This window comes from Cydia amplana, chromosome 22, assembly GCF_948474715.1.
Source record: "Cydia amplana chromosome 22, ilCydAmpl1.1, whole genome shotgun sequence".
NCBI lineage: Eukaryota > Metazoa > Arthropoda > Insecta > Lepidoptera > Tortricidae > Cydia > Cydia amplana.
This window is the reverse complement of record NC_086090.1, coordinates 7,454,965-7,480,659: the sequence shown is the minus strand read 5'-3', so window position 1 is coordinate 7,480,659 and position 25,695 is coordinate 7,454,965. Positions and strand designations below refer to the sequence as shown.

The following is a 25,695-nucleotide window of genomic DNA, read 5'->3' as shown; positions in this document are numbered from 1 at the left end:
ATTATGGTTAATAAGTTTTTAGCAAAAATTTAATTTTTGGTACACGCTTTTATCGCTGACTGTACTTTTCTTACGACAGACAACTAATACTCATCGAGACAATTCTAAAAACCCCTAACACAATTAGGTTGCGTTGTTTCATCACAGAGTTCCTATGGCCACCTCCTGTCTCCATCATCAGATCAGCTCTATAGTACCATAATATTGCATGACAATGCAATGCAGTCGGGTGACAACCCGACTTACATGTGCTTGCAAAATTTCAGCTCAATCGGAAACCGGAAAGTGGATCAAATTTAACTTGCAAGATTTCATTACATGTTACTTACATACAGGTCGACCTAATAAAAGCGTGTTAAAAAGGTATGTTACGTTTGGTACTCTGGTGTCATGGATTATCTTCATTATTTGCAGCAGCATAAGAGTAACAAAACATATATCAAGAAAAGTCAAGATACTGTCGTTTACTAGGAGTATCAAGTTACAATTTTGTTCCAACCTATTCATAATTTTCATCTATTGTTTTTAAGAGCTGCTAATGCAGTCTTACTTTAAATACGGACTAGATTTCGAGTTAAAATTAGAAGATAAGGTATGCTTTAGCGTCTTCTGAATAATACTTGTAACTTTTGGTCGAGTTAAGGACGACAAATGGAAGCATCATTCATGTTTTGAGTATTTTAGAAATATACTTCATACAATTGAGGTTCGAGTTTGAGTTGGAGAAGTAGAAGAGGGAGTTGGAAGGGGCGGACCTAGGCGGACTTTCTCTGATCAGATTGGGGAAGTCCTGAAGAAACGCCAGGTCAAGAGCACTTAACCAGCGAGCGTGTATGAGGAATGTTATGAAAGTAACAGCGAAAGAGGTATGTCAGGGTCGTAGCAAATGGAAATCCGTGGTCTCTGCCTACCCCTCCGGGAAATAGGCGTTATTATATGTAATTGAAGTTTTAAGGTTTCCCAAGTTGTAATATAAACTTACCTAGCACAGTAATCTCAACCGTAGCCTCATCCGTGCCCGAATCATTGACCGCCTTCAGCGTATAAACTCCCGTATTCTTCCACGACGTCTCCGTCAGCGTCATGCGGGTATTATAATCCTCGTTCTCGATTTTGATGCCCTCGCCGGTTTCCAGTGGCTTGTTGGCGAGGATCCAGGTCTTGGTTGGTGGCGGCTCGCCCTTTATGTCCACGTCGAGCTTGATGGTGGTGCCGGCGCGGACGCGGACCGCGTGCATCTTGTCGCGGTTGATCCATGGTTTCACTGGGGATGATACATTAATAATACAGTATGGAGGTTAACGAAAAGTATAAAATAAAACCCATGTATTTTTAGTGACGTCTTAATAATTGAATATCTTATCTAGAGCTGCCCCGAATAGTGGTTTTGGCCGAATACCGAATTTTCGGCGACCGTATATTCGGCATGACATTTTGAGTCACAATTATTATGAAAACTGATCGCTAACAAAGCTCAACGTTAGATGACGTTAGCTAGGATATACTTTTTGTTGAACAGCATTAATGAATAGAGTCAAACAAAACAGACTAATAATAAAAATAAAAAAAAAATTAATCAACAAATGCTCAAAAAAGGGTCTTCGTATTTAACAACTTTCCAAGAACACATTCTAAATATACCTACATAGTTTTTGGTTATTTTTATTGTGCAATTTTTCTTTTTAAGTAGGTGCGACAGGAGTAGGTGCTTGATATTCGGTATCCGGCCGAATAGTAGGCAACATTCGGCAAAATACCGAATATTCGGCAAAGTGGCCGAATAGGCCGAATACCGAATAGTTGGCGAATATTCGTGGCATCTGTAATCTTGTCTGTTAGTTAGAATCTTTATTACAGGTTACGTACTCTTATAATTCATAGTCAGAAACTTGATTGCAATAGGTGGCGTTAACTGCTATATTTTATTTCCGACACGGCCATCCTAATACTGTACACGTCACCGTGTTGCCTTCAGATTATCTATCTTCAGTCTTCAGATTCTATGTTTAGAGGTCTAATTCACAGAGCCCTGTGAGTACTAATTTAAGCCAATAAATTGCTTAAGCTTTGGATTCCTCCGAAAACGGTGCCGTCATATTACGGCCGCTATATAGCGTTGACTGACGTCACTGGAACGTTGTCTATGTAAACAAGATGGCGCGGTTTCCTAGACGGCGTTACGTTACGTTGATTGTCAACGTAACGTAAGATGACGGCCGTCATGACGGTGTCGACAGTTTCGTGAACGTTTTATTAGATAGCGGTGACGCCATTTTGGAATAAATGACACGAGATTTGAATAAATGATTCCGTACTACGATTATTTTCCTCTTCTGATGATATTTCATCCTCAAAGTAAATTATAGATGATCAAGCAAATCTTGTCAGTAGGAAAAGGCGCGAAATTCAAATTTTCTATGGGACGTTATCGTATCGCGCCTACATTTTTCAAATTTGCCGCTTTGACCTTGGTGGATGACGGTGTGCTATGACGCCGTGGTACTTTCCACATGTCGCCACCGTAAAGACGGCCGTCTTTTGCGGCCGCTATATGACGGCCGTCATATAACGGCACCGTTTTTGGAGGAATCCAAAGCTTTACAACGTAATTAACAACGTTTTATATTATGCAACAAAATTCAGTGTCATATTTTGGCACTAGACATAATGGTACTACTGCTACTTACAGAACCTAGCCTTAGCGACGTGCGGCTGCGTAGGGTCGCCCGGCTCGCCGGGGCCGGCCTTGTTGACGGCGCGGACGCGGAACTGGTACGTGTTGCCTTCCTTCAGGTCCGGGACGCGGACCTTGCACTCTGGCGTCTGTGGAACAAAGGTATTCAGTGAAATGTCGGTAGTGTGTACCAGGGATGTTGCGAATATCCGCATCCGCATCCGCAACCGCGGAACTTCCGCATTATTTTCAACATCCGCATCCGCATCCGCATAAAATCGATGCGGATTTAATGCGGATGCGGATGTGGAACAGGTCGGTACAGGAACGTCTTAGCATCGGCGTAACTGCTAGACTGCTAGGTAATTGTAGTCATTAGCCAATAAACCTATTAGAAATTAGCAGTCAAGCGTGAGTCGGACTTAATGTACGGAACCCTTGGAACGTGAGTCCGACTCGCAATTGGCCTGTTTTTTGAAATAAATATTACTAAAATGTAATATTTGATGTTTTTATGTACCTATCTTGACATCCGCATCCGCGGATGTGAGCCTTTAAAAATCCGCATCCGCATCCGCATCCGCGGATGTCAAAAAATCGGCATCCGCAACATCCCTGGTGTGTACAGTGGGCCAAGAAAGTAGTCTACCACCCTACGGTTGAGATTCGTTTGAACGTCATGAGACAACAAGGTCGACACACGTACAACACACACGTCAACTGTACGTCATTGTCAACCTTAGCGATCGTTAGATCTCGCAGAAACTTTTGTCAAAACTGGTAGACCACTTTCTTGGCCCACTGTACGTAGTGGGGAGTCCTTCCAACCAGAATTTCATCAGTATGCCTATAGAGTCTGAGCGAAAAGAGAATGCGTGGAATGTATAGGGCCCAATACATTCCACGACTTTTCTCTATCCGAACAAACTCTATAGTTCGTTTTTTTTAGCATTAGAAAGAACTTGAAAGAAGATAAGCGATTTTGACATATCTTTTAATTGAAAAACACTTTTTAAAAATCAATAACTATTACTTATGAAAGCAGATGACTATAAAAGATCGTATTAGATTCATAATTGTTACATATTTACCGTAACTTATTTTTTAAATGTGTTTTTCAATTAAAAGACACATCAAGATTGTTTACCTTATTTCTAATGCTAAAAAAACGAAGTATAGGTTCAGACATATTGGTGTAGTAGTCCTTGCAAAATATGTTAAACAGGATCAATTCGTGACATCAAATATATTAATCAACCTATTTCAAGATAAGTTGCGATATATTTGTGTCTTTTGCTGTCACTGTTAATTTGATACAGACAGTAAGAACTAGCCGTTGATTTGCTTTTACCTACACCGCTGATTAGTCCTCAAACCACCTGCGGGCTCAGCACGGTTCCATTTTTATCGACTATCATTATGCCCGTCACTTTCGCACTTATATACTTGTTAAAACGTGACAGGCATGGTGATAAACGATAAAAATGCGACCGTGCTACTAGGGCAGGTTCGATATGTCACTTTGGACACAAACAAGCTTAAACACCACGACCCATTATTGAGAATTTGCGTTGATCTATTACTTAAAAATTGCTATTTGTTATTTCTTTAAAAAAAAAACAACGGGTTGCACTCCGGGAGTGCCGTCAGAAGTGAAAACTCAATGACTAGTGCAAAATGTCTGCAGCACTATGGATAATTGAGGTTAACGCCATCTAGCGTTATTTCGTCGCATTACTTGAAACCCCTAAGCACATCACTGTTAGTACTCGAGTTATATTAATACCAGTTAGAGGGAAACTCACTAGATGGCATTTAAATCAATAAAAAAAAACCTATTGTTACAGTTTTTCGATCAGGTCACGTGTCCAGCTTACGTCTTACGGTTACGTGACACCTGTTACGAGTTTAACATTTTTTTCCCCATCACAGAAAGTGCACAGCGCCGCTAAAGAAGTTATCACATCAAAAATCGCTTCGATTCAACTCACATTGGTAGTAAGCGCCTCCTGCCACGACCCGTACTTCTCCTTTTTCTCAATAACGTAGCCGGTGATGGGCGCTCCGCCGGTGTTCTTAGGCGCCTCCCACGTAAGATCCACACGGTCCACGTCCCAGTCCTCGATGGTCGGCACTGAGGGCTTGCCGGGAATGTCTGGGATAAACATACAGATTAGTTAACAAGATATACAGGGTGCTTCCTGTAACAGGAGCAATAAATTAAACTGTAGGCTGTACTCCTCAAACTGACCAACATTTGTTCAGCAACTTTTAAAAATTATGAATCCTTTAGACTTCCTCTTTTTCATACAAAATAAATATGGCCTTCAATGTACGCTGACATCAGTGTGTTTGACGTTGCTTGTCACGCTTTAAACATAACAAAATTTGCAATACATTGCGTCATAGAATAAACTTTAAAGTGTAATAAAAATCAAAACCTGAGTTATTTTCAAAAGTTGCTGAACAAATGTTGGTCAGTTTGAGGAGTACAGCCTACAGTTTAATTTATTGATCCTGTTACAGGAAGCACTCTGTATACAGTGGTATTACAAACAAGATATATACTACTCATCATCTTCCTCGCGTTGTCCCGGCATTTTGCCACGGCTAGGGTTTGCAATCCGGATCCGAAATGTATGAAATTATCCGGATCTGGATCCGGATCCGCGGATCTTCCCATACATTTCGGATCCGTCGTGCAAACTCTAGCCACGGCTCATGGGAGCCTGGGGTCCGCTTGGCAACTAATCCCAGTAATTGGCGTGGGCACTAGTTTTTACGAAAGCGACTGCCATCTGACCTTCCAACCCGGAGGCTAAACTAGGCCCGTATTGGGATTAGTCCGGTTTCCTCACGATGTTTTCCTTCACCGAAAAGCGACTGGTAAATATCAAATGATATTTCGTACATAAGTTCCGAAAAACTCATTGGTACGAGCCAGAGTTTGAACCTGCGACCTCCGGATTGAAAGTCGCACGCTCTTACCGCTAGGCCACCAGCGCTCTCTATATCTGTATATATACAGTGGTTATACTAAAAGAAATTAAAAACTAGCTTAAATCTAACATAGGCCCTTGAGGCATTGTACCAAGGATGCTGGCGACATTTCCTCGCTGTATCGCAATGCTGATACGTTGTGCGAGGTAGCCGCCAGCTCTTCGGTCACCAGTTACATCAACCAGACGCTTCGCGATTTATGCGCGCTGGGACCCCTGATTAGTTAACACATTCATTGCCACCCAGCCAAACAAGACATTCGCGCCAGGCCACAAAAATTTCGTCATATAAAGCTGACCACGATCCCGACTATTGGGTCATCCGGCCTGGGAACGGAATCATAAAATACCCGAGTCGGGTTTTCGGTACTGAATGTGTTAACAAACTTTTGACTGGTGCTGATACTTTTCTATAGATATTCAGTTGAAGACATGTGTCCATCAGAATACATCTAATGATTTTGATGTAGAAATGACGTAACGACACTGATATATGTGGCAAATCTTTAGGCAATGTAAACCCGAAAGTAGTCTTATCGTCAACCCTTAAATCTCTAGAAATAGAAGGCGTATTGATATCCCAAGGCGAACTAGCAACCTCAACTGCGCACCAGCCTTGATAAAGCACCAGCATTGTGGTGCTATGAAACAAGATGTCCTAATACATTTTTTAAGAGTCCGCGGGAGTGAGAAACAAAGCAAAATCCAATACGACGAGTACTGTGTTTTGAGAGCCCGAAGGGCGGGTTCAGGCTGGGAGGCCGAAGGCCGACACCGACCCCGAGCTCCCAAGCGTGTCAACCCTAAGTAATTTAAAGCGAGGCCGAAGGTTTCCAAGCGTTCTACCAACTTTTGTTCTTGAGTTGATGGGTACTTCATACATCAAATTGAACGTTAAAGGCCTCATGTGAATTATTTCTCTAAATTTGATTTATGATCTTTTTTTTTCCTTGCCATAGACACATAATAAATAATAGTACTAGGTACAGAAGACTCACTCTCTAACAAAACGCGTCTGCACTCAGGACCGATATGGCCGCTAGGTGGCGACAGCGCCACGCGCGGCTTATGGCTTTCCCCATAATTGGGGCCCTGTAGCAAATCGACTACTTTTAGCTACCTGTAGCAAAGCGACGAAATCGCGGAGTGAGTCACGCTGCCATAGATTCAAATAAACACTTCACCAACTCACCGTAAGGGTTCTTCGCGATGATGCTATGGTCCGTCTTGAGCGGTTCACTTTCGCCTTCCTCATTCACAGCGCGGACCCTGAACTCATACTCCTCGCCCTCCTGGAGACCCTTGACCTCCATTTCGGTGTCGTCGGTCTTGCCGACCGGGACCCAGCGGCCCGTGGCCTTGTTAAGCTTTTCTACTACGTAGCCGGTTACTGGTTTACCTGTGGAAAGTAGTACAGAATTAACGTATTTCTTTTTCCTTATTTTCTCGTAATGCATGTTAATTATAAGATGTAATTTTTTTTTTAAAGATGTGTCCCGCCGAGTTTGTTGCCGGTCCCATATTGGGATACCCTCCTCCAATTGAGGGGGGGTTTAAATCTTCTCGGGGCAGAGGTGTAGGGTTGGAGCCGGTCTACCTAGCTTTATTTGACGTTCATAAGCGCATTGTAATTATGCCTACTTCAATAAACTATCTTTTATCTTTATCTTTTTTATCTTTTAACGTCTGGATCCTAAATAGTCAAATCCCTTGTCTTGGCAATTTATCAAACATCAACATTTATTCAGCAAATAGGCCACAAGGGCACTTTTACACGTCAACATGGAATTTACATACAAGAAAAAAAAACACATCAACAATTAAAAATACACCTAGGCCGCAAAGATTATGTATCTTACAAGATACATAGTTTTACACCCTCTTTTTGTATTTTTTAAAGCATTTTTTGCTCTATCAGGCGCAGTCGAGGCTTGAACTCGCTTTTTTTTGTCAAGAGGTTATCTCAAAATCGGTGTCATCTGTGACTCTACAAACAATTTTGCCCTTGAGTTTGTTTAAAGGCAATCTAGTGTGAGACAGTAACCACCATCGTGTTTCATTTTCTTCCAAAACATACATCAACTTGCAACCGGATTTCCGAAACATCAGAGCTTTTCAGATCAAATCATCAGACATTCAGATGTGTCGCAGGCAGCATTGTAATCTCAATTTCAGATTCAGTGCCTTGCCTCGATGGACGTTTTCAGGTGAGGTGAATGAAACCAAGGGGAAAGCAACACACTTTGACATTTATAAAATAAGATATATAAACAAACAACTTCAGCTTTATTTGACGACCGGTCTGGCTAAGTGGGTAGTGACCCTGTCTGTGAAGCCGCGGTCCTGGGTTCGAATCCCAGTAAGGGCATTTATTTGTGTGATGAGCACAGATATTTGTTCCTGAGTCATGGTTGTTTTCTATGTATTTAAGTATTTGTATATTATATATATCGTTGTCAGAGTGCCCACAACACAAGCTTTCTTGAGCTTACCGTGGGGCTTAGTCAATTTGTGTAATAATGTCATATATAATATTTATATGTGTCTTGCTCGTTGGTTTCGATATCTATTGTTGCTCCCGAGTCTAATAAATACATAGATACATGTTTTACATTTTTGATAATTAAACGTTTTCTATTATAGCGAATTAACCTTTTAACCGCCGTAGACTGATAAGACATACAAAATCGGGCTCATTTCGCCGCTGTCTGATAAATAAGACAAGACTTCGTGTAACTACGTACCCCCCGGGCGACACGAGCACGTTCGATGACGTATTCTATGGCGGTTAAAAGGTTAAGAGAAATATATAGAGATTACTTACCACCATCGTCTTCTGGTTTTTTCCAAGACAGCTTGCAGCCAGACTTGGTGACATCAGCGACCTTGAGCGGCCCGCCAGGCTTGCCCGGAGCGCTCAGCACTGTGATGTCCACCTCCGCTTCGTCCGTGCCGAGTTGGTTGGTCGCCAGGATACGGTAGGTGCCGGTCATGGCGCGGACCGAGTCCTTGATGTCTAACTTGGTGTTGTAATCAACGTTGATCACGTTTTCTTTCACCTGTTAAGAGTAGATTATAAGTAAGTTACAGAAATGGGACACGGATTACGAAATGGGCCATTTTATTTAAAGTTGTCCCCTACACTTTTTTTAATTTGTGAATTTATATGTTATTTCTACTCAGAATCACGAGCTCTTTCTATCCTAATAGGAGAAAAACAGTGTCCCAAGGTTTTTTTCCCATTCCGTTACCATTTTTTCATAGACTTTGTATGGCGGTTTCGGAATGGAAAGATCGAAAAACGTATGGAAATCTTGGGAAACTTTTTTTCTCCTATTAGGATCAAAAGAGCTCATGGTTCTGAGTAGAAATAACATAAAAAATCCCAATTTTGAAATAAAAATGTTTAGGGGACAACTTTAAATAAAATGGCCCAAATATCTCCCATAATTTTTGGCAAACAATGACGATACCTATTTTTAGTATCAAAACGAACTCGTTTTTACTAGGTACTTAATATTTGTCAATTAGATTTGTGACGTTTACAGATAGATTCATTGCCTTAGTAGTGCCTTATCAACTCTCAGAAATAGTACCCCTTCCCTCCACATTGAAGGTCGTTCATCAACACATTTACTGCCTACCACACGCTAGCTGTATTCCTTTTTTATTGGAAATGGAGCGCTTGGCACTGAAAGTGTTAAATACCAAACGTAACGGTTTCTGTTTATTGTCTTTCTTGATATGTTTTCTGAAAGAGCTACGTATTTGTATGATTCCATGTACATATATTTTTTAAATCAAATTTCTATAAAGATAAGTACCTTATATGTGTATAATTGCATGAATTCTATAGTAATTTAAATTGTACTTTTTTCCTTATTTACTCGTAATGATGTATTTTTTTGAAAAGATGTGTCCCGCCGAGTTTATCGCCGGTCCCATATTGGGATACCCTCCTCCAATTGAGGGGGGATTTCTTCTCGGGCTGAGGTGTAGGGTTGGAGCCGGTGTAGCTTTATTTGACTTTCATAAGCACATAGTAATATGCCTACTTGAATAAATTATCTTTTATCTTTATATATCTTATCTTTCATCCAGTACTTATGAGTTAAAAAAAATTAAATGACAGCTTACCTCTTTTTCATCGCCTTTCCACTTCTGGAACCACTGCACGGTAGGCGCGGGTTCACCCCTCACGTTGACGTCAAAGAAGATCGGCTTGCCCGCGCGCACGGCCACAGCCTTCAGGTTGGTGCGGTCGATGCGGGGTTTCACTACGATAAACATTAACAGTTTTAGTCTAAGCTTTTATTTATTTTAGAAAAGGAATGTTTTTGGTCTTGTGAAAATAGGTAAAAAAAGACAACGGGTTGCACTCCGGGAGTGCCGGCAGAAGTGAAAACTCAATGACATTGTAACAGTTTTTCGATCAGGTCACGTGTCCGTCTTACGAATTTCCAATCTGTCGAATCTGTCGGTCACGTGAGCTGTCGCGAGTTTAACATTTTTTCCCCATCACAAAAAGTGCACAGCGCCGCTAAAGAAATTTTCATTTCAAGAAATGCTCGAGTTGCTTAAGAAAACACCCAAATCACCATACTAGTGCCTTTAAAAATTGAGGAGTTTCCTCAATTCCTCATGGATCCCATCATCAGAACAGCACCAGATTAATGTGGGACCATTTTGGAGGTAGTTCATTTCGAACAAAAAAAGAAATATTCAAATCGGACTACGGGACTCGGAGTAATCGGTGAACATACATAAAAAAAATAGTTGCAACCGAATACAGAACCTCCTCCTTCTGCTTAAAGAAGTGGGTTAAGAAATGAAAATAGTATGGAGATGATAAATCTGTCTCGTCATGTCTATACTGGACCGTGTTAATGCGTGTGTCACTTTCAGTGTTCAGACATAGAAGTTTTTGTGGCAAAATAAAGTGATTGACAAAATGAAATATCGACATGTCTCTTATCGATATTACCTTAACGTTATACATATTTATTACATTTTATAAGAAGATAGCTACCGCGAAATATACAACACGCTCGATCTTCTCTTTTGATATGTTGGTAGTTTTCTATTCGTTTGGCATTGTATACTACAGTTTACGTATACATTTTTAAGTACTAATAAAGAAATTATGTACCGCTTTATAATTGATTTGCATTCTTGAAATTTCTCGGTAACTTACCTACTGCAAGTATAAAAGTTCTGTAGAAAATTGTAAGTTTCCGTTTGGCCCAATGGTTGACTGGTAGAGATGCCTTATGGCATTAAGTCCGCCATTTGTACTTTCTTGTATTGTGCAATAAAGTTTAAATAAATAACTAAATAAATAATAAAAGTTAAGTACATCTTTTAAAATAATCTATTACTTATCGATAACAGATTTATCGATGTTTTTTCTCAAACACTCGTTTTTGCCACAAAAACTTTTGTCTGGTAATAATACATACACATATGACTTTAATGTATACTCACAAGCCTTGTGCCTGATGGTGGTCATCTTGGTAGGGTCAGAGGCTTCGGAAGGACCCGCCTTGTTGACGGCGATCACCCTGAACTGGTATTCGCTGCCCTCGGGCAGACCGTCCACTTTACCCTCCGTGGCGGTACCGGGCACCTGCAGAATAAGAGGTCAGAATTAAAATCAGAGACCTTCATTTTAACACCATTCATCATCATGTCCTAGCCGTTTTCGGCCTCAGCGACTGCTTTCTGCCGCTGAGAGCGTCGCTAGTGCACTCTCCGGTGACAGGCAAATGTGTGGCCACACTCGCTGCAGGTCCGCAGCCCTCCGTCGTAATTATATGTGATGGCTACAGGTGGCCGGGTACGTACAGAGGGACAGTTAATTGTAGTCTCAGAATAGGCTACATGACTAATTTTTTTTTATGGTATCAATCGATCGGGTTTGTTTTTAGGATCAAATGTCTATATGGGACCCATTGCATTAAAGTAACACAAAAGTCAGAAATTGTAGTCAAAGTCCGACAGTCGTACTTCACTCGCGAAACGCCCCGAACAAAACGCTATGTGAACGTGACGTCAAGGTCACTGAGAGCGCATCTTGAAGTATGAACAAAACAAGGAAATTGCATTTTTGTCGGTGAGATATTGCGTTTATGTATATAGGTGCTATACAATCTTTTTTTAGATAAAATGTGAGGAATCGAATGGTAATCTTTACTTATTTCGTTTTTGAAAGTTAAAAAAAAACTTTAATTTGGAAACTTTCAGGTGCTGTATTTTTGTATTATTTCCATATATTTTTTTAATCATATTGTGATAAATTGCTCATTTGCTATCTATTTTACTAGATTTTGTTATAAAATTCAACATCTGTCATCATCCCTATTAAAATCAGAGACCTTCATTTCAAGTTGAAATTTTCAACAACATTCATCATCATCTAGCCGTTTTCGGCCTTAGCGACTGCTTTCTACCGCTGAGAGCGTCGCTGGTGCGCTCTCAGGTGACTGACGTAGCCAATCTTTGCAGCAAATGTGCCACACTCGCTGCAGGTCAGCACCCCTCCGACGTATTTTTATGTGATGGCCACAGCTGGCCGGGTACGTAAAGAGGGACACTTAATTGTAGTCTCAGAATTACTAATGGGTTGCCACATTTCAGGAGTGAGATAACATAACAGAGACATCCAAGATGACAATCATACGTCGCAAAACGCAAACGAAAAGAAAAAATGTATCGGGATGACAGATGCTACAAAAAGTCACGTGACCATTTCCATACACCATATATTTCCGCGCGCACTGGTTAGCCATGTTACAGTATAATAAATAAGTTTTCGGCAAAAATTTCATTTTTGGTACATGCTTTTATCGCTGACTGTACTTTTCTTACGACAGACAACTAATACTCATCGAGACAATTCTAAAAACCCCTAACACAATTAGGCTGCGTTGTTTCATCACAGAGTTCCTATGGCCACCTTCCAGCTCCATCATCAGATCAGCTCTATGTCATAATAATATTGCATTGTCATCCGGTTAATAAATGCATGCAAAATTTCAGCTCAGTCGGAAACCGGGAAGTGGATCAAATTTAACTTGCAAGTTTTGATTACAGACCGACAGACAACGGGACAGGTGTAACTAAATAAAAGTTTGTAAAAGAAGTAGTAAACACAAGTACTTGTTTCTACATGTTTCTAGGGTTAGCTACTTCTTTTAAGTCTCGCCGTCATGTACGATTTATCTTAGTTTGACTACCATTTCATAATGTATCTCTCAGTTACTTAAAGGTTAGCTGGAAGAGATCCCTTAACGGGATAAGTTCGCCTTTGTACACATTTACTGGATTATCTCTGTGTTATGTACTTGTTTTGTGCAATAAAGTGTTTACTACTACTACTACTACTTGTTCTACTTACTTCTAGAGCGTTCTCCCAATCGCCACCCTTCGGCTTCTTCTGGATGATGTACTTCTGTATGGGCGCTCCGCCGTCGTTCTTGGGCGGGTCCCATTTGACTGTGGCGCTTTCATTGTCGTGATCTGCCACTTCGACGTTGCCTGGCTTCTCCGAGACGTCTGTAAATTAGGTCTTATTTAGGTATACCAACCAAAACTGTAATAATATTGTAATTGTAACTTAATAATAATTGTAACTTAATTTATCTAATTTATTTTCAATTTTGACGTGTAATATGTAATTATTTTATAAATAAATCTAATACCTTTAAACGAGCAATTCTTGTTTATTTATTTATTTATTTATATATATATATTTCGGGGATCTCGGAAACGGCTCTAACGATTTCGATGAAATTTGCTATATGGGGGTTTTCGGGGGCGAAAAATCGATCTAGCTAGGTCTTATCTCTGGGGAAACGCGCATTTTCGAGTTTTTGTATGTTTTCCGAGCGAAGCTCGGTCACCCAGATATTGAGTATGAGTATAGGTAAATTAACATATATATAATAGTATATTGTTAACCAAGGGGTGAAATAATGCCTTTCACTCGAGTTAAACGCCACGCCTTTATACAACGCGCCATTGTAAACCTTATCTGAATGCACGAAGGTCGATATGACGCTGTAACCGAGCGCATGGACGTCTTTGGAAGTCAAAGAGTTAAGGGTAAATTTTAAATAATACTACTATAATGTTATGTCTATGTTTATGTTTTTCATTGTTTTGATTCATTCTTTTTAGTAATTCGACTACGAACATATACGCACCCATAGATTGGCTGATATCATTACTCGACCGACTTCCCTTATCGCCAATTTTTTTAAATACTATTGTTTTTGCTTAATTTGTGATAAAAATGATCTGTCACTATGGCTAAACTATTAATTATTAAATTCTTCATCGTATGTGATTACAAACGGTAATGTAGGTGAATAATTAACGCAGCTAGATCACTCCAAAGTTAAAAATAAAAAGTATGCCGGTCTTGCCCGCAGTGACCTTAAACAAAGGGACCCCTCTTTAAATAGGTATAGTTTGTAGCTTTCTAATAGACCCCGAAGGCTAATCCTATTGTCTATTGTTAAGAAAAACCGCTCGTGCCACGTGCCACAACCACCTGCATAAAAAATCGGTACTTCGGTTACTGAGTGCCGGCGAGTCGAACGCTACAGAACCAGTCTAAAATGTGTCATCGAGATGCGTAACAAAGGCGCGTTATCGGAGAGCGCACCTACACTGGTTTTTGAGCGTTGGACTAGCCCGCGCTCAGGTGCCAAATAGAATAATTAGGACCCTTTTTTGCAGGTAAGTAGCACGTGCGGTTTTACTGAACAATAGACAATAGGATAAGCCTTCGGGGTCTATTAGAAAGCTACAAAATATACTCACCGTAAGGATTCTTGGCCAGGATAGCCTTCTCGGCCTCCAGGGGCTCCGAGTCGCCTTCGTCGTTGACGGCCGTCACGCGGAACTTGTACTGGTGTCCCGGCTCCAGGCCAGTCACCTCCATCTCTAGGGGTTTCTTGTCGCCGGCAACCCTGACAAACATAATATATCTGTTGTAATAATTCTACAAATATATTTATTTAAGCATATGGCGTAACATTGTAGGCAATTATAACTAAAATAACTATTATAAGTCGACATCCAGGCCACGCAGCCAACTGATCGCGTCAGGTGTCAGATTGGTGTAGAGATCCTCCGGGTCGCCTTGGAAACGCCTCTTTGGGCATCGTTCAACGTGCTGGGTGGTTTGTTCTTCAAGGCCGCAGTCACACAACGGACTCTCGTCCAAATATATTAAACTAGCGACACGCCCCGGCTTCGCACGGGTTAACAAATTATACATAACCCTTCCTCTTGAATCACTATATCTATTAAAAAAAACCGCATCCGCACCGCATAAGCATACATACAGACAGACAGACAGGGAAGCGACTTTGTTTGAACAATTTTATACTAAGTATGTGATATTGATATATTAAAAACGGGTCACTTCGGGCAGTCTGCGCCGGTCCGTCACCGTTAACGCAAGCTCCTGATGACACTCCTCGGTACGGAGTGAAACATGTCGCGAGTTTTCGACTTAAAATACGTCAGTGACCCGTTTTCAATATTTTCGTCTTACCTGCCAACGCGCACCCATTTGCCGGTGGCCATGTCCATCTTCTCCAACTCGTATTCCTTGACCGGGGAGCCTCCATCATCTTCCGGCTTCCAGAGGGCCTTGCAGCCGGTGGCGTGGATGTCTGACACCAGCCTGTCTAGAGACATGTCCGTACAGATGTATGAACTTTCGTCTTACCTGCCAACGCGCACCCATTTGCCGGTGGTCATGTCCATCTTCTCCAGCACGTATTCCTTGACCGGAGAGCCTCCATCATCGGCTTCCAGAGGACCTTGGAGCCGGTGGCGTGGATGTCTGACACCAGCGTGCCTAGAGACATGTCCGTACAGATGTATGAACTTTGGTCTTACCTGCCAACTCGCACCCATTTGCCGGTGGCCATGTCCATCTTCTCCAACTCGTATTCCTTGACCGGGGAGCCTCCATCATCTCCCGGCTTCCAGAGGACCTTGGAGCCGGTGGCGTGGATGTCTGACACCAGCGTGCCTAGAGACATGTCCGTACAGATGTATGAACTTTCGTCTTACCTGCCAACTCTCACCCATTTGCCGGTGGCCATGTCCATCTTCTCCAGCTCATATTCCTTGACAGGAGAGCCTCCATCATCTTCCGGCTTCCAGAGGACCTTGGAGCCGGTGGCGTGGATGTCTGACACCAGCGTGCCTAAAGTCTATTTTTTAATTCGGTAGACTAAAATGACATTTCTTAGTATGAAATGACATTTTATGTTCATACTATGAACTGTCATTTCAGTCTACCGAATAAAAAAATAGATTTTAGAGACATGTCCGTACAGATGTATGAACTTTCGTCTTACCTGCCAACGCGCACCCATTTGCCGGTGGTCATGTCCATCTTCTCCAGCACGTATTCCTTGACCGGAGAGCCTCCATCATCGGCTTCCAGAGGACCTTGGAGCCGGTGGCGTGGATGTCTGACACCAGCGTGCCTAGAGACATGTCCGTACAGATGTATGAACTTTCGTCTTACCTGCCAACTCTCACCCATTTGCCGGTGGCCATGTCCATCTTCTCCAGCTCATATTCCTTGACAGGAGAGCCTCCATCATCTTCCGGCTTCCAGAGGACCTTGGAGCCGGTGGCGTGGATGTCTGACACCAGCGTGCCTAAAGTCTATTTTTTAATTCGGTAGACTAAAATGACATTTCTTAGTATGAAATGACATTTTATGTTCATACTATGAACTGTCATTTCAGTCTACCGAATAAAAAAATAGATTTTAGAGACATGTCCGTACAGATGTATGAACTTTCGTCTTACCTGCCAACGCGCACCCATTTGCCGGTGGTCATGTCCATCTTCTCCAGCACGTATTCCTTGACCGGAGAGCCTCCATCATCGGCTTCCAGAGGACCTTGGAGCCGGTGGCGTGGATGTCTGACACCAGCGTGCCTAGAGACATGTCCGTACAGATGTATGAACTTTGGTCTTACCTGCCAACTCGCACCCATTTGCCGGTGGCCATGTCCATCTTCTCCAACTCGTATTCCTTGACCGGGGAGCCTCCATCATCTCCCGGCTTCCAGAGGACCTTGGAGCCGGTGGCGTGGATGTCTGACACCAGCGTGCCTAGAGACATGTCCGTACAGATGTATGAACTTTCGTCTTACCTGCCAACTCGCACCCATTTGCCGGTGGCCATGTCCATCTTCTCCAACTCGTATTCCTTGACCGGGGAGCCTCCATCATCTTCCGGCTTCCAGAGGACCTTGGAGCCGGTGGCGTGGATGTCTGACACCAGCGTGCCTAGAGACATGTCCGTACAGATGTATGAACTTTGGTCTTACCTGCCAACTCGCACCCATTTGCCGGTGGCCATGTCCATCTTCTCCAACTCGTATTCCTTGACCGGGGAGCCTCCATCATCTTCCGGCTTCCAGAGGACCTTGAAGTGGCGTGGATGTCTGACACCAGCGTGCCTAGAGACATGTCCGTACAGATGTATGAACTTTCGTCTTACCTGCCAACGCGCACCCATTTGCCGGTGGCCATGTCCATCTTCTCCAACTCGTATTCCTTGACCGGGGAGCCTCCATCATCTCCCGGCTTCCAGAGGACCTTGGAGCCGGTGGCGTGCGTATGTCTGACACCAGCGTGCCTAGAGACATGTCCGTACAGGTATGACCTTTCGTCTTACCTGCCAACGCGCACCCATTTGCCGGTGGCCATGTCCATCTTCTCCAACTCGTATTCCTTGACCGGAGAGCCTCCATCATCTTCCGGCTTCCAGAGGACCTTGGAGCCGGTGGCGTGGATGTCTGACACCAGCGTGCCTAGAGACATGTCCGTACAGGTATGAACTTTCGTCTTACCTGCCAACTCGCACCCATTTGCCGGTGGCCATGTCCATCTTCTCCAACTCGTATTCCTTGACCGGGGAGCCTCCATCATCTCCCGGCTTCCAGAGGACCTTGGAGCCGGTGGCGTGGATGTCTGACACCAGCGTGCCTAGAGACATGTCCGTACAGATGTATGACCTTTCGTCTTACCTGCCAACGCGCACCCATTTGCCGGTGGCCATGTCCATCTTCTCCAACTCGTATTCCTTGACCGGGGAGCCTCCATCATCTTCGGGCTTCTCCCAACGGACTTTGCAGCCGGTAGCGTGGATGTCTGACACCTCCAGCGGGCCTGAACAGAGAATACATGGTATAAGCACAGAATAACTAATAGTACTACCGTACAGAAAATTCACCCCTTCACAAAAGTCAGGTTTAGGTATAAAATTACACCTATATCGCCGCCTGCAAGCAAAATTGAAACCTATAACCGCGCACTAACCGTGAATCTCCTTTGCGCGCCGCAGTTTTATGACCAAGCTGTGAGTGTCGGCACGGGGTTATCACTTGACAAGTTTTTATACCTATACCCACTGATTTATTGTATTTAAGATAAATATGTAGGAATTACAAACGTTGATTATGTAAACATACATGTTTTATCCGAAAATAGCATGTCTGATTCTCGCGGAGTAAGTTTCGAAGCCATTGTGTATTTTCAATTTTGCGCGAGCGCCACGTGACACGACTATCGTGCACGCCGAGCGGCAGCCCACTGCTGTACGCCTGTCTGATGGGCGCGTCGGCCAAATGTACCTAAACTGCGGAGTGACACCCCCCTGGTATAAGGGCATTTTCACTTAACAATTAACTCAAATTCGTCAATGTCAAATCCCATACATATTGTCAAATGTGACGGTTAGACGTTACTGAAACACGACTTAAGTCGCGCTTTGAAGTACAAGTTAAAATGAAGGTTGTCTGAAAGAGATCGCTCTTTAGCGATAAGACCGCCTGTTGTCTGCATCTACATTGAATCAATTGTTCTTTTCTTTTGTATCTTTCTACTGAGGTGAGCCAATAAAGAGTATTCTATCTATCTATCTAAAGTGCCCATAAGATAACTGGGTCATCGTAATGTGTGTATTAGTGGGTTTTTTAATGGTTCAAACCACCAATTGGATTGATGTGACTGTATTAAAGAAAGTGTTGTAATTTGTAATTGAACATGAATTTGAGGATTTGGAACTGTTGTCTCGCGGCGCACCGCATTTGATATCATGTTGAGGTATACATATAATGATGAAGTACTTTGAAAACTCACCTTTAGGCGCCGAGGGCTTGCTAAGAACAGTCAGCTCCACGGTCTCAGTTCTCGGCCCTGAGCGTGTATTTGCCGGTGTCGCGGCGCACCGCGTTCACGATGGTGAAGTCGGTGTGGTACTCCTGGTTCTCGATCTTGAAAACTCACCTTTAGGCGCCGAGGGCTTGCTAAGAACAGTCAACTCTACGGTCTCCTCGTCGAAACCGTTGCAGTTCTCGGCCCTGAGCGTGTATTTGCCGGTGTCGCGGCGCACCGCGTTCACGATGGTGAAGTCGGTGTGGTACTCCTGGTTCTCGATCTTGAAAACTCACCTTTAGGCGCCGAGGGCTTGCTAAGAACAGTCAACTCTACGGTCTCCTCGTCGAAACCGTTGCAGTTCTCGGCCCGGAGCGTGTATTTGCCGGTGTCGCGGCGCACCGCGTTCACGATGGTGAAGTCATTGTGGTACTCCTGGTTCTCGATTTTGAAAACTCACCTTTAGGCGCCGAGGGCTTGCTAAGAACAGTCAACTCTACGGTCTCCTCGTCGAAACCGTTGCAGTTCTCGGCCCTGAGCGTGTATTTGCCGGTGTCGCGGCGCACCGCGTTCACGATGGTGAAGTCGGTGTGGTACTCCTGGTTCTCGATCTTGATACGTTCGGTGTTCACTAGCTTGATGTTCTCACGCCACGACCTGTAGTTGAACAGCTTGTGTTAATTTTAGTTGCAGTGTAGCAGTAGCTTAATTATTTATTACCACTGTCATTTAATATATGCAATTTAGGGATAATTGGTACACCGCCATTATACCGCCTATGGTCAGTACAATATATGGTATACTAGCGACCCGCCTCGGCTTCGCACGGGTTAACAAATTATACATAAACCTGCCTAGAGTAGAGTGATTACTCTATAGATCTTTTAAAAAAAAACCTCATTAAAATCCGTTGCGTAGTTTTAAAGATCTAAGCATACATAGTGACAGACAGATATCGGGAAGCGACTTTGTTTTATACTATGTAGTGATAATTTACGAAACAGAGACAACTTACTTTTATATTCCGTTTGCCGGTAGCAAATGACAAAACAAACATTAATGACATTATTCAAAAACATAAGTCAAATCTAAGAAGCTGCTGATAAAAGAATGAAAAATTCACAGATGTTTGTAAAGTTTTAAGAATAAGAGAAACGCCCACAACCACATCCAGGCAAACTAAATCAGTTTTTATACCACCATGAAAACTATGGTATATTAACAACATAGACTAGGAATCTTCTAGACGGAGTTTAGAGCAATTATTTCATGAAACCGATGCTGCCAAAAATACGGGAGTGCAGGGGGACGAGGTGAGCGAATCCCGTGCCGTGATTGGTCCGTTCAAAGACACGGACCAATCACGGCACGGGATTCTGACACTTTGACTCGAAGATGGAGTAAAACTACCGTATATAGTGGCAGAGAGGGTAGCGTTACTATGCTCAGTCTAGAGGATGTCTTGTCTGTGATTAACAAATATTATGTTAAACATACCAAGTCATGTCCGGGGCAGGTTCACCAGTGACATCCACAGACCACTTGTGGGTGCGGCCAGCCTTGATGATCACTGACTTGAATGTGCTTCGCTCAATGCGAGGCTTCACTGTAGAAGAAAGAAAATTATTAGTAGGTAAGTTATCGTCTGCCAACATTACATAATTATTACGCCTAGCGCACTCTTGGCAACGCTAAGGTATCTTAGGAATAACATTACATATAAACCAGTTAAGGACTGCAGAAATAATGTTTCTTCCTTTGTTCCCTGCGGATGCATACAGTCAAACAGAGGAGTAAGATATTAGCGGGTGAGGCATTTAAAAATTTACTAACATAGGTAAACTTTTTCGCTGCCAAGACCATGTATTTGTGTTCATTTTGTGGTATTAGAAATGGGGCGCTTGGCACTGAAAATGTGATCTTTATTAAAGTTGTATTTTGTATACCTCATATGCCTAATAAATCCTACTGCAGTCTGTTCATCAGGGCATTACATGCATAGATAAAAAGCCTTCGCAAAAAGACTAAAATGAAATCTTTTTTTAGATATTTCTGATAATAAACTTCTTTCTAGGATAAACTAGTATGAACCTAATACTTACAGTTTTTATGCTTGCAGAGGTGGTTGTCAGTGGGCGGTGACGCCTCACCGACACCAGCCTTGTTGTAGGCCTTCACGCGGAACTGGTAGATCATCTTCTCCTTCAGCCCTTCCACCTTGTACTCGGTCTTGGTGTCCTCGGTCTTGACAACCTGTCAGACATCATTTAATTTATCAAAACTTGTTATTCCGCTTAAGGGTCTCGCTAACTGATGGATTTTTCTTGTAATTTAATGGCGGCAGTGCCGGCCCGAGCCCTTGGTCAGGGTAGAGCGAAATCGGGTTTTGACGCCCTTCGTTAAAGTTTTGAAGCGTATTTTGGGCCTCCACCACACTCGCGTCTTTTTAAACTTTTTTTTTTCTCATTTGCCATTTTGGCGCCCCCCTTGCCATCCAGCGCCTAGAGCGGCCGCTCCACTCGCTCTATCCTAGATCCGGCCCTGAATGGCGTTATTCATAAACGGCAGCTAACTTAATCAGTTCATGATCGTTGTTTCTCCCTATCTGTCGTTATGCCATAGAGAGGGAAAAACGACGATGACCAGCCGATTAACTTAGAGACTTAGAGACGTTTGTGAATAAGGGGGTAAATCTTTATCAAAAACAAGTTGCTCACCTCAATCCAATCAGCGGAGAACTTGTCTTTCTTCTCCACAACGTAGCCGAGGATGGGCCGTCCACCGGTGTCGGTGGGGGCCTCCCATTGCAACGTAACCGACTGGTTATCATAGTCGATGATGACTGGCTTACTAGGTGCTTTCGGCGGGTCTGGTGAGGCAAATATACACGTTAAAGTATAATTGTTGTGAGGATTTAGGTTTTACACTAATGGAATAGTTATATTTGCTGTCTGAGGTTCAAATATTGTGTATAAATAAACTACAAATGTAAGATACTGATAGTTTTACTATGCACCATTGATTAGAGAAATTGTAGACACTATTTACTATAATTAAAGCTGGTATCGCTTATCAGCTGGACCGTGATTTCAACTGTTCTTTTTTATGATTATTTTACTGAATACTTTTTGTACAAATTTTATATGAATCTTAGTAAAATCGAGAAGGATTTTACCGGCTCCAGTGTTTTGTTTTGGTTTAAAATATAACAAGCCTGACAAATGTCATATGTGACAGTGACACCTGACAGCTGATGGCTGGTATTGCTATCATAGAGACTGAATAATTCCCCAAAAATAATCTCATCTTAATTGATTATTTTATTTTTAGGCAAATTAATAAATTGTGATAAACTGACTGTGTTTTAGAAATTGAATATACTGTCAAAACACTCAAAACACTGTAACGATGCGTATAAAAAAGCTACGGTTTCGATATTCATTCATAATCTGATTCCCAATTAAATCACATAATACCGATACTAGCTTTTAAATATAGCAACATTCCATTTTTGTTTAGAGGGGAACGTTTGGAAAACCATTAGATGCGTAAAATTTATACGTTATACATTCGCGTAAAAGCAGTGGCGTAGCTAGGCGTGGGCGAAGTGGGCCGTCGCCCACGGCCTCGCGCCCCTATAGGGGCCTCGCGCGAGGCCCCTTCAGGCACAGTGAAAGAAATGGGCCTCGCAGATGCGATTTCGCCCACGGCTAGATTAGTTCACGCTACGCCACTGCGTAAAAGTACGTTATTTCGTATTCGAACAACACTCACCATAAGGATTCTTAGCGAGAATAAAGCCATCGGTCTCCAGAGGCTCAGATTCTCCCTCTTTGTTGACGGCGCGAACCCTGAACTTGTACTTGTGGTTCGGTGTCAGGCCCTTGACCTGGAACTGTGTGGGCTCAGGCCCGCATTCGCCGCATGGTACCCAGTTGCCAGTGTCCTATAAAAAAAAACAACGGGTTGCGCTCAGGGAGTGCCGGCAGAAGTGAAAACTCAATGACTAGTGCAAAATGCACTATGTATAATTGAGATTAACGCCATCTAGCGTTAGCGTTAATTACTTGAAACCCCTAAGCACATTAGTGTTAGTACTAGAGTTATATTAATACCAGTTAGAGCGAAACTCACTAGATGGCATTTAAATCAATAAAGAAAAACTCAATGGTATTTAATGTAAGTAACAGTTTTCATGTAATGTCATTGAGTTTTTCTTTATTGATTTAAATGCCATCTAAATGAGTGGCCATCTAAATCTTACGGTCACGTGATCGTCTTACGCTGTCTCGAGTTTAAAAAAAATTCCCACCTCAAAAAGTGCACAGCGCCGCTAAAGAAGTTTTCACTTCAAAAATAGGTGTAAATTATCTTAAATTAATAGGTGTAAGCAGACTTAGGTATACTAGAGATCTTTATTACGACTACGTCCCATGCTTACAATTTACTACGCCTGATTGCGCAATTGCGGCTTACCTACCTACATCTATTTTAGGTACTTTTCTATGCTTAGGTAAAGATACATCATTGATACTTAGCAAGTAGGTGAAGTCAATGGCAAACACAACGCAAATCTCGCGTTTCTAACTTAATAGAATTTATATTTTAAGCGCGATAGCGACAAAACTTTATGTTCGATAAAAACGCGACAGGTTGTCTTCAAGAAACGGAATAAAATAAAAAAAACTCAATCACTATTGTAAAATGTCTGCAGCACTATGTATAATTGAGGTTAACGCCATCTAGCGTTATTTCGTCGCATTACTTGAAACCCCTAAGCACATCACTGTTAGTACTCGAGTTATATTAATACCAGTTAGAGCGAAACTCACTAGATGGCATTTAAATCAATAAAGAAAAACTCAATGACCTTGAAGTAATAGTTTTTCGATCAGGTCACGTGCCCGTCTTACGTCTTACGGTCACGTGACACCTGTTACGAGTTTAACATTTTTTCCCCATCACAAAAAGTGCATAGCGCCGCTAAAGAAGTTTTCACTTCAAAAATCATGAAATCATGATCATAAAAGAATGCCGCTAGGCGTCATACCGGCATACAATACTTTTTAAACATAACATACCATGTCCATCTTCTCGAGCGCGTAGCCGGTGATATCGGACCCTTGCCAGTCATCGGGCTTCTTCCATTTGACTGTGGCCTTCTCGGCACGGACGTCCTCAACTTCGAGAGGACCATTCGGCCTGTTCGGTTTGTCTGAAATAATAGAGATTTTATATTAGAAAAGGTTTCAAAAAAACAAATGGACAACGATTATCTACTTGTTGTACACATAGGTCACATACCCTTAGGGGTGGTATTGCACATGTCGAATTTATTTGTCCAATGTGCATTGCGTCTTACTTTCTCATTAAGCAAAATGTGAGACGCAAATTACACATTGGACCAAGATATTGGACAGATGGAATACAACCCTTAGTTATTTTCATTAACGCATAGGTAACTCCAACTGTTAGTAAGTGACTTCCACTTGTACTGTTTGATCAAAGTAGCCGCACTTAAACAAATTTGATGTTATAGGTCCGATTTTGTTTGTTCCAAGTTGGGTAATACCTAGTTATATTTCCGTACACGGCGGGAAAAAGTTGATAACTCAAGATATTTTATTGAAGAAAGAAAGAAATTAGAACTTAAAATAAAATTACTTAAGGTTCAAATTTCTTCCATTCTTTCCCGCCAGTTATCAACTTCTTCCCACCGTGAACGGATTTTATTCTAAAACATCTTACCTAGCACAACAACGTCAGCAATACTCTCGCAAGTGCCCGAGGAGTTGGTCAGCACCAGCTTGTACTTTCCGCTATCAGGCCTGGTGGTCTTCCTTACAGTGAGGACTGTATTCTTCTCATACTTGTCGATGGTGATGCGATCACCATCGTCTTTGATTTCCTAGAATTAGAACATTAGATTACAAGTTGCTTGTGGGCGAGGAATTGCGTCTGAATTGAAGATGTGAGAGCCGAGTTGATGTAAAGGTTGTCTTTTTGAGTGATTAGGTACTTACTGCTGTGTTTTAGATGAAACATTATACATATAATCAGAGAGCCTACCGCCTCATCGAAAATCATCTACTTCTGTATCGCTCGAATATGTAAGAGCGATACAGAGGCAGATTTCGATGTTGGAGGTAGGCCCTCAAAGGCTTTGGCACTTTTGTAAAAGAATAAGTAAGTAGATCCCGGGATTCAAGTGGGAAAGAACGGGAATGGGAAGGAGATGAAATGTTTGAGTACGATGAACTGTGTGAAGTTAAAAAAGGGAAGGAGTTCAAAGATGGAATTTTTTACGAGGAAATCGTTGACGATTCAGACACAATTCCTTAATTTAATATGTTTAGTGAACATAAATATTTACCACACCACTTGTCCCATTGTCAAAGTCAATAGTGTTATTACATTTATGGCGGAAACACAAACTTATTTGAGACTTGGTAAGAAAATAATCCAAAAGAGAAAGTGGAAGCCTCCTCAAATAAATTTGCAATGCATTTAAAAATCCTGAAAGACGTGATTTTAATAGTTTACTTTGTTCAAGAAGTAAATAGTGCTATATATAAAGTTTGAAAATGTTTATGAAGACGTTATATAAAATAATTTAATAGTAATACGCTAGGTACAGTCCTAGTATATTTATGATGTGTTTTTTTCTATCAAACAGTGTGTTACGACATTTAAAGCGATAATACATAAAGAAGCTGGTACATTTGTTTTCTTACAAGTGCATTTAGTCGCGTCCTTCGCGATTTTAATGATATGAATCGTTTAGTTAATTCTTATGTTTAACCCATTTATTATGGTCAA

At 42.1% G+C, this 25,695-nt stretch overlaps 1 protein-coding gene across 1 annotated transcript in view; it reads right to left on the bottom strand.

Annotated features, from left to right (window-relative positions):
* LOC134658315 (twitchin) overlaps positions 1–25,695 on the bottom strand; it is a 178,540-nt gene that overhangs the window by 99,037 nt on the left and 53,808 nt on the right. The window contains exons 63-79 of the mRNA XM_063513946.1: positions 24,625–24,784; positions 23,958–24,091; positions 22,651–22,822; positions 21,594–21,745; positions 20,979–21,129; positions 20,374–20,482; positions 19,337–19,533; positions 17,748–17,889; positions 14,500–14,648; positions 13,070–13,227; positions 11,158–11,299; positions 9,811–9,950; positions 8,498–8,732; positions 6,866–7,072; positions 4,666–4,829; positions 2,688–2,823; positions 983–1,264 (exon numbers count right to left, since the gene is read on the bottom strand). Coding sequence (XP_063370016.1) covers positions 983–1,264; positions 2,688–2,823; positions 4,666–4,829; positions 6,866–7,072; positions 8,498–8,732; positions 9,811–9,950; positions 11,158–11,299; positions 13,070–13,227; positions 14,500–14,648; positions 17,748–17,889; positions 19,337–19,533; positions 20,374–20,482; positions 20,979–21,129; positions 21,594–21,745; positions 22,651–22,822; positions 23,958–24,091; positions 24,625–24,784 — 2,830 coding nt within the window. The remainder of the gene's footprint in view (positions 1–982; positions 1,265–2,687; positions 2,824–4,665; positions 4,830–6,865; positions 7,073–8,497; positions 8,733–9,810; positions 9,951–11,157; positions 11,300–13,069; positions 13,228–14,499; positions 14,649–17,747; positions 17,890–19,336; positions 19,534–20,373; positions 20,483–20,978; positions 21,130–21,593; positions 21,746–22,650; positions 22,823–23,957; positions 24,092–24,624; positions 24,785–25,695) is intronic.